The 9,666-nt window shown below is 44.5% G+C and overlaps 1 protein-coding gene across 1 annotated transcript; it reads right to left on the bottom strand.

Moving 5' to 3' along the window:
- Nucleotides 1-6,694: 6,694 nt before the first annotated feature.
- Nucleotides 6,695-9,234, bottom strand: LOC100381534 (uncharacterized). The gene is made up of 3 exons (NM_001368193.1): nucleotides 8,571-9,234; nucleotides 7,939-8,183; nucleotides 6,695-7,755 (listed from the first exon to the last, which is right to left on the bottom strand). The coding sequence occupies exons 1-3, from the start codon at nucleotides 9,150-9,152 to the stop codon at nucleotides 7,278-7,280; spliced, it is 1,305 nt and encodes a 434-aa protein (NP_001355122.1). The 5' UTR covers nucleotides 9,153-9,234; the 3' UTR covers nucleotides 6,695-7,277.
- Nucleotides 9,235-9,666: the final 432 nt, after the last annotated feature.

The following is a 9,666-nucleotide window of genomic DNA, read 5'->3' as shown; positions in this document are numbered from 1 at the left end:
TTGACGAAGATGCTACTAAGAAAGGCCCGTCCCATTTCAACTGCAATTTGCCCACTGTTTCCGGGTTGGCCACCCTCCGAAGTACCAAGTGCCCTGGCTCAATATTTTTTAGCCGAACCTTTCTATCCCGCCATTTGACTGTTTCAGCTTGATATTTATTAATATTCTCCACGGCTTGCAGTCTGATCCCTTCTAAAGCATCTTTTTCTATAGAGTAAGCAGCTTCGGAATCTGATTCTGCCGAAGCTACTATCCTTATTGATCCGGCTTTAGCTTCCTCTGGAGTTATTGCTTTGTCACCGAATAATAATTTAAATGGAGTGAAGCCTGTAGACCTTGATGTTGTCGTGTTGTGACTCCACACCACTTTGGTTAGCTGATCTGGCCATTTTCCTCTAGGTTGATTGAAGATTAGCTTCATTATTCCTGTCATTATAATGCCGTTGGCTCTTTCAACGAGTCCATTTGACTCCGGGTGCCTGACTGATGCAAAATGGATCTTCGTACCAATTTGGTCACAGAAATCCCTGAAAGCTTCGGAGTCAAACTGTGTTCCATTGTCCACAGTGATAGCCTTTGGCACCCCGAAACGACAAACAATATTCTGCCAGAAAAACTTTTGGACGGTAGCCGAAGTTATTGTGGCTAAAGGCTTCGCCTCAATCCATTTAGAAAAATATTCCACAGCTACCACAACATATCTCAAGTTCCCTTGGGCCGGTGGTAACGGACCTAACAAGTCAAGGCCCCACCTTTGCAATGGCCAAGTGGGTTGTATGAGCTGTGTCAAGGACGAAGGTTGTTTTTGATCTCTTGCACATTTCTGACAACCTTCGCACTTTTGAACCAATTCTGCTGCATCCGAAGCTGCCTTCGGCCAATAAAATCCTTGACGGAAAATTTTTCCAAGTAACGGCCTAGATCCGATGTGAGATCCACACAGGCCTGCATGTATTTCTTTCATTAACTCTATACCTTCGGTTCTGGATAAGCATTTGAGCAACGGAGCACACACTCCATGTTTGTACAACTCCCCTTCTATCATGACATATGGACGAGCTCTTGCCTCTATTCTCTTGTTATAAGCTTCGTCATCTGAAAGAAATTTACCCTGAAGGTAAGAGATGATCTCAGTTCTCCAATCTTCACTAAAAACAGGAGATATGTTAAGAACTGCTCTTTCAAGGAGTTCCACCGAAGGTGCTTTTATTGTTTCAAAGAACACATCCGAAGGTAAAGGCAGCCCCTGTGCTGCTGACTTAGCTAGCAGATCAGCATGCTCATTTTGTCCTCGAGGGATATTCTTGACAGAAAACCCTTCGAAGGAAGCTTCGACTCTTCGAACCATATCCAGATATTTTTCAAGCTTCGGATCCTTAGCCTTACAACTTTTGTCAATATGACCCGAAACAACCTGGGAATCAGTTTTAAGTATGGCCCTTCTGATTCCCATTGCTTTTAACTTCCGAAGACCTAAAATCAATGCTTCGTACTCAGCAATGTTATTTGTGCAATTAAAATCAAGTTTTGCCGCATAACAGGTTTTGACTTTGGAAGGTGAAACCAACACAGCAGCCGCTCCTGCTCCGAAGGTTCCCCAAGATCCATCACAAAACACTATCCAGGCTTCGTTGTCTTTATTTGCTTCCTCCTCCTGAGCCCCTGGTGTCCAATCAGCAATGAAGTCTGCCAGTGCCTGCGACTGAATCGAAGATCTATGAACATATTCAATACAAAATTCATTGAGCTCTGCAGCCCATTTTCCAATCCTTCCAGTAGCTTCTCTGTTCCTCATAATATCCTTCAGAGGTTGTGATGAAGGAACAATTATGTTGTAAGCTTGGAAATAGTGCCGAAGCTTCCTGGAGGCCATCAAGACAGCATACAGTATCTTCTCCAACTCTGTATAATTTTTCTTTGATAAACTAAGGACCTCGGAAACAAAATATATTGGGGCCTGCCTTTTGACTTGACCATCAAGCTTCTCCTGAACAAGCGCTGCACTTACCGCTGAGTGCGAAGCTGCCACATATAACAATAAAGGAGCCCCTGGCATTGGTGGAGTCAATGTTGTTAGATCTATCAAATACTGTTTCAGTTCTTCGAAAGCCTTCTGCTGGATTGGTCCCCATTGAAAGACTTCGGCCGACTTCAGCACTTCGAAGAATGGTAAATTTCTCTCTGCCGATCTGGATATGAATCTATTGAGAGATGCCAACCTTCCTGTCAATCTTTGAGCCCCCTTCTTTGTAGTTGGTGGCTCCATCCGAAGTATAACTTCAATTTTACTTGGATTGGCTTCAATTCCCTTTGTTGAAACCAAGCATCCAAGAAATTTTCCCTTCTTCACTCCGAAGACACATTTTTCTGGATTTAACTTTAAGCCAGCTTGCCTGAAACTGGCGAAGGTCTCCTGCAGATCAGCAATATGATTCTCCTGCTTCGTGCTTTTGACAATGATGTCATCAACATAAGTTAACACATTTCTGCCTATTTGAGATTGAAGAACCTTCGCAGTCATTCGGCTGAAACTTCCTCCAGCGTTTTTGAGCCCCTCAGGCATCCGAAGATAGCAATATGTGCCACTTGGAGTGATGAAGCTAGTCTTCGGCTCATCTTCCTTCTTTATACAAATTTGGTGATAGCCTGAATAGCAGTCTAACAGACTCATGAGCTCTGACGAAGCTGCTGCATCAACTAAAGAGTCTATCCTTGGTAGTGGGAATTCATCCTTCGGACAAGCCTTGTTAAGATCTGTAAAATCGATGCACATTCGCCACTTGCCATTAGCCTTTTTTACCATAACAGTGTTAGCCAGCCATTCTGGGTACTTTACTTCTCTAATAACTCCTGCACTGAGGAGTCTTTTGACTTCGTTGCGAGCACCTTCGGCCTTATCATCTGACATTTTCCGAAGCCTTTGCTTTCTGGGTCTGAAGGATGGATCGACATTGAGCGAGTGCTCAATAACATCCCTATTAACTCCGCATAGATCATTGGCTGACCATGCAAAAACATCTTTGTTATTGAACAAAAACCTTATCAAGGTTTTTTCCTGCTCTTCGGATAGTTGAGAGCCTAACAGCACCTTCTGCTCTGCTATGTCCTCACATAAGAGCATAGGCTTCGGCTGATCTGCTGAAGCTGCTTTCTCCCTTCTGAATTTGTACTGTTCGCAAGCTTCGGCTCCATCTATATTATGGATTGCTTTTGAGTCAGTCCAGTTACCTTCGGCCCTTCTTGCGGCTTCCTGACTTCCATGGATAGCAATGGGTCCCTGATCCGAAGGTATCTTCATGCAAAGATAAGCAGGATGAAGGATTGCTTCGAAGGCATTAAGAGTACCACGACCAATAATTGCATTGTAAGGATATTCCATGTCAACAATGTCAAACACAACTTGCTCAGTTCTAGTGTTGTTGATGAATCCGAAGGTCACTGACATGGTGATCTTGCCCAGTGCTACAATCTGTCTTCCTCCGAAGCCACAGAGAGGATGTGTAGCATCATGAATCTTATCTTCTGGCTCTTGCATTTGTCTGAAGGCTTTAGCAAATATGATGTCAGCTGCACTGCCTGTGTCAACCAAGACATTGTGGACCAGAAATCCTTTGATAACACAAGAGATAACCATGGCATCGTTGTGTGGGTAATCTTTGAGCTGAAGGTCCTCTTGGGAGAAGGTAATAGGAATGTGAGACCATCTTGTCTTGATGAAGGGTCCTTGCACCCCAACATGCTGTACCCTTCTCTGTGCTTCCTTCTTCTGTTTCTTGTTAGCTGGCTCTGAGGACGAGCCACCTGTGATCGGTAGCACCAGCTTCGGGTCCGAAGCAGCTCCAGCTTGGTCGTTGAACGAAGCTATCAGCTCAAAAAGTGGAAGTGAGTTCACCGGAGGTGGGCGCCAATGTTGGGGACTTGTTCTCAAATGCTATGAGTTAAGAACAAGGCAACACAGAGAATGTTAAACGATAAAGTCCTTCGTCCTTTGAAGCATTATTTCCCTTAGGATATAACGATCTTCGGACGAAGGTCATGAAGGACGAACCTTCATCATCACAGTATATATTAATGAAAGACGAAGCATATGAAACATAAAAAGATAGCATGAATAATCATATAACATTATTCATTTAACTTTATTATATCATCATAGAGAAATAGAAACAATATCGAATTATAAATGTACCTTCGGCTTGGAAGGAGATGAAAATACAAGTGTGACGCAAAAGCAAATGCCAAATCAGCGTGAACAGTACGGGGGTACTGTTCACCTATTTATAGGCACGGGGTACAACCCATACAAAATTACATACATGCCCTTTACATTTGGTGATAATTCTATAGCACTCTATCGAGGTCTAAATGGCCTTTTCATCTTTAAGTCGGTTCCCTTTTCTGCGAACATGCCGAAGCTTTCCTGCTTCACAGCTTCGGCGCTGTGTCAACCTTTGTATCTTTTGAGCTTCTCCCTTTCTGATACAAGTCCGAAGATACCTGCTCACATATTATAAAGCCGCTTCTCCCTTGAAGACCTTCGGCGACGAAGCATAGACCCAACACTTAGCTTCTTTGTTTTTTTCCTTTGTATAAGTATGCACGCTACGAATCCTTCCCTCCTTTTGAATTGCACATGTTATATCACCTTTTCACCTGTGCTCTTCAATCTCAAGAGTCGCTGGTATTGTTGTTTATAACCTGTTCCCAAACTGCATGTGCGGGGCCCATCTTGTGCGCAGATGTTCCATGACTATCTTTGAGAGGCTAAGGAGGACTCAGAGGTAAAGAACATCATGGTCCTAGAACATGGGTTTGATGGTTGGGAGTTTTCAGGGAGGCCAGTTTGTCGCTACAAGGACACTCCATGCAATGCAAGGGTGCTTGCTCTTGACTCTTGTGACCATCTAAGATATTGTATATGAAAGCGGACTACGGTTACTACCGTTCCGCTGTGACCGGGTCTCTTGCGTATACTGTACGCACCACTCCAACGGCGTAGTGTGCGCACCACTCAATGACCCAGTCCTCTCGGTGCCCAGTTCATATAATCTATATATGTACACTGTGAGTTATCAATACAGATGGTCAGTTCATCGTATTCATTCTAGAGTATATGTTGCTCTATGCTTGGAGAAATTGATCCTATCAGCAAGCTAGCAGCTTATACTTGATTGATACTATAGTTTGATAAAATGTCATGTCTCCATGCCCGTTGGATGGATCAACAATGACACCATACGAGGGCTTGCTCGGTTGCGTCTGGATCGAAGAAGACAAGGTTTGAATGGTTCCAATGAATAAAAGTCAATGTCACCTTACGGCATATAAACTGTAAACGCCATTTGGAATGCTTATGGAAATGTTCTGCTACCCTCAACCTATGGTCACTGACATCTTTTCTGTTGGCTTTCACTCTATGTTCTCCGCAACATGCATGTGTGTTTCTACCCTTTTCACAATTACTCTTTGTGGATAGCTATTAAGAAAAGATTTGTATTCTTATGTTTTTCTTATTTGCCAAAGTAATGTTGCAGAAAAAATTACCGCATTGATCCATTATGCCTGGTAAATCTACAATTTTTTTGACACAATTATTCTTTGGTTCTTTCATGCATGTTCGACTTGCTCAAATATGGATTCTGCTCGCATAAACCCTGAATCAATAACAATGTGTATCCTTACATATGGACTCATTCGTTGGTTCCAACACCACTGTGGTAATGTTTTATCATGTCTAGTATAGGTTGTTGAGTGTTGACGAGCAATGACTATTTATTTATCTAAGACAAGAAAAATTAGGTATGACCTCTGGTCGGGCATAGGTAGTATTACTGATTTTTTTTTCTGTTGTATATTTATTAAGGTGTCTCGAGGCATATACATTCCTGTTTAATATCTCGTGTCTTAACGTCTAAATCAGAAGCCTTTTAGTGAAGAGTTCATCTCAATCTCTGAACTCGAGTGTGTATAACCTTAATTAATACTCGTCTCTTGAGCTATCTTTAGATATAATATATATTTACTAAGAGATTTAATGTGGAGACACTCCATCATAGTCAGTGTTATTAAAACTACGTTTAAACATCAAAACTCTAATTAGAGATTAAAACCGCGTTTAGTATTTTGACGTTCTAAACTGTAGAACATAGTGTTTCATGCGTTTTAGACCATTATCTACTTTTAGGCCTAGTTTGTTAGTTACTTTTGGGGTCCAATCCGGTTCATGGATGAAGTTTTAGTAAGCCACTAACCTCCCTATTTTGGTATTTAACTTTATATTATTGTCTGAAATTATAAAATATTAGTATTTTTCCTATGCTGTTTAAATGTTTAAAGGTCAAAATTTCACCATTGATCGTTTCATGTTTTATCGTTTTAATAACCTTATTCCTATTCTATTTATTGTATTTTATGTTTAGAGAACCGTTTATGTTATGCATGCCATACTTGCATACCCGTCCCACAAACCTACAACGAAAGTCACTCTCGCTTGCTTTTTGAGAAAGACAAATATTTTTCAACTTTGACCAATTATATATAAAAGAATATTAGTATTGCTAATGTTTTATATAAAACTAACCCAACACATCTATAAGGTCATTATTTTGGTACGGAGGAAGTATGGTTGAGATAACGGCTGTAGAATAGATCTCTGTCATGTTTCGCTGTTCTTTTAATAGGCTAGAGTGCTTCTCGTTATCTTAAAATCAACTCATTCTTTGACACCATTCTATTTACAGAAGAATTTAAGTAGCATACACAACAGCCCGGCAACTATACAAGTGTGCAGCCGAAAAAATAAACACAAAAAAATAAGCTGCAACCTGTAAATTGCAGTAAGATCTTTCTATGGCAAGAAAAGCAAACCCATCTCAGTTCTTAAAAGAATAAATAAATGTGTGAACGATTTGCCTATACGTTATAGGGAGCTGGTCAACTTGTCAACCGAGATTGGGATCTCCAATTAGGCACTAACCAGACAACAGGCCAACGAAGGTGGAGCTAGCAGCCCATATTCCCATCGACCTAACTGAAGGTTGGGATCTCTAGCTTGAGATCAATATTCTGAATTTCTGGATTAGAAAAAACCATGTCAGAAGTAGAGCTCTGGTTTGAGATCGTCATTCTGAATTTCTGGTGAGAAAAAACCATGTCAGAGGTGGATCTCAGGCTCAGGTCTCGACTCAATGTTGATGTTGTCAGCCAGGGCGGCATGCTGTGAACTGCAGAGCGCAAACCATGGGTGCACAGCTGCAACAGATGACCTTCTGTGTGCTTCACCTCCTCCAGGAATAGGATCCAACAGATCTCCTCCTCCGAGACTGGTCCAGCAAAACCTCAAGCTCCCTCAAAACTTGCCATGTAGCGTCGCCCGCTTCCATCGGACGATTGAAAACCAGAGCCCTCCGCTTCACTGGGTCCCACAAATTCTTCTGTATCACAGTCAAATTGGTTGCCACGACATGGTCAAGCACCATCCCAAGGCTGGCTATGTCCTTCTCAGCCACCTGCAGCGAGATCTCCTGCCACTGGAGGACTGGAGGGAACGGCAGACGTATGTCATCAGCAATTATAACGGGAATGCAGCCTAGCAGGACTGATTCCACGAGCCGAGGACTCCAAGGCGCCCATCCCAGCGGGCAGAGGCAGAACAACGACCGGGCCATCTCTGATCGGTAGTTGTCGAACCGCTTTCTCTTAAGGTAGAACTTGCGATTGCGGCCATAATGTTGTAGAAGTTCAGTCCTCACCTTCCTGTTATAAGGAGAAGTTATTGAAGTCATGTTCGGTTTAGTTTCAAGATATTGTTATTCATAAGCAGATGCATTGTACAAACAGTTAACTACTAAGTGTAATGAAGCATAGCCTAGCCTAGCAATGACCCCATAATCAATCCATGTACAAAAGGAGAAGCAAGGACTTGTGGTGTATGCTTACTTGCTGTAGAAGCGGCCACTGATGTTCTTGGGGTGCACCTCCATCTTGCCTCGAAAGAAGGCAAAAATGTCCCTCTGAGCCTTCTCTGGCTCCGGTAGTTCGTGAGCCACCTCGGGCGGCACATGAGGTGGGATCACAACATGCTCCACCTCCTGACATACGTGATGGCCTTGGACACCAAATGTCTGTAGCAGGATGGACCTCTTCAGGAACTCTGGTATGCCGTCGGCGATGGCTACGTCCTCCTGATTAAAAGAAGGAACTTTCTTTTTTCAGTGAAATAGGGTTCCCTTAAATAAGCAGAGGATCAGCAAGGTGTGTTCAGTCAGTTGTTAAATTCTAAACTGAGCCGTGAGCTCCATTGTCACACCGCAAGATGAACTCCAGATAGCAGGGGTAGGAAATTATTAGCTGGCCTCAGCCCAATTTGGTATCAATTAAAAAATGCATCGGGTTTGGATTCAGAACTAGCAACTAGGTAAGCCGCGTGACTGCCATTCCAAGCCAGAGCGGGAGCAAATTAGCATGACTTGTTACTTGCAATTTTCGTATTTGCACGCAGGAGATTTAGGCGCGCGAGCAGCACGCAACAAACGGAGCCAAAGTCGGAGATTTTCGCGGGGCACGCTCACCATGGGATGGAAGCAGGCGCCGAAGTCGTGGGACGCGACGAAGACATGGTCGGCCCCGGCGGAGCGGTTCCAGTACGGCATCCGGGCCCGGACGAGGTCGACGGCGTCGGCGAGCAAACCTCGGGCGTGCGACAGCGAGGGGAAGCCGTTGGGCGTGGAGAAGTTGCAGGAGACGTAGACGGGGACGAAGAAGAGGTCGGCGTCCTCGGGGCGCGCTGCGCGGCCGGCGTAGGCCAGCAGCGCCTCGTGCACCGCCACCTCGGCCGCGAAGAGGTGGCGCGAGCACCGCGCGTCGGCGGCCGCCCAGTCGCGGTTGAAGCGGGCGGGGAGGTCGTAGACGTAGATCCGGACGCGGGGTGCCACGGCGGCTGCGTCGGTGGTGGTGGCGGCGAGGGCGCGGGGCTTGGAGCGGAGGAAGGAGGAGGAGCGGCGGAGCGGCGCGGCGGAAGGCGGCGTGGCGGAGAGGAAGAGGGCGAGGGAGAGGGCGAACCAGAGCAGGAGGAGAAGCAAGGTGGAGTGTTTCCGCAGCCTGGCAGCCAGGGTGCGCGCTGCTTGGCTCCTCCTCGGCTTGGGATCTCTCATGGCGAAAGCGCGAGGGTGGACGGAGCTCGCTTTGCTGGTTCGGCTGCTGTGCTGTCCGTCGTCGTAGACTACGTTTTTTCGCCTTCCTTGCTGAGCGTTCCAAGTCTGAGCATATCTTTGTTTAGGGTAAAACTCTACTCTGGCTTATGTTAACCACCATATTTCACATCCGGGAACCCCTGAGTGCGCGTAACGAGGGTCCTGATCAGATTAACTCGAGCAGAAATACTTATTTTTATTCTAACATATCCGTAGAAATTTAGATCTCGCTTAGAATCGGATAGTGCAGAGCTTAGAATAGGATAGTGCAGCGCGAGCGCTCGAACCCGCACCTCTTTTCTCTAAATTTTTGGGACTAATCAGCAGAGCACATATACCTTAGTATTTAGAAATAAACAATAATTGTATTTGATAAATATATCAATACTTATTTGTATGATGTATAACAATCATAGCAAACCATGGACAATTAGGTAGTATGTATTAAAACTCGCATCGGCTACAAATGGATCAT

This window comes from Zea mays, chromosome 1 (genome assembly GCF_902167145.1).
Source record: "Zea mays cultivar B73 chromosome 1, Zm-B73-REFERENCE-NAM-5.0, whole genome shotgun sequence".
Taxonomy (NCBI): Eukaryota; Viridiplantae; Streptophyta; class Magnoliopsida; order Poales; family Poaceae; genus Zea; species Zea mays.
This window is presented reverse-complemented; position numbering and strand designations above follow the sequence as displayed.

Coding starts and splice junctions, on each gene's coding strand:
- LOC100381534 (NM_001368193.1), bottom strand. CDS start 9,152: ATGAGAGATCCCAAGCCGAGGAGGAGCCAAGCAGCGCGCACCCTGGCT. Junction 8,184..8,570: donor GCGCCTGCTTCCATCCCATG/GTGAGCGTGCCC, acceptor TCTTTTAATCAG/GAGGACGTAGCCATCGCCGA. Junction 7,756..7,938: donor AGTGGCCGCTTCTACAGCAA/GTAAGCATACAC, acceptor TCCTTATAACAG/GAAGGTGAGGACTGAACTTC.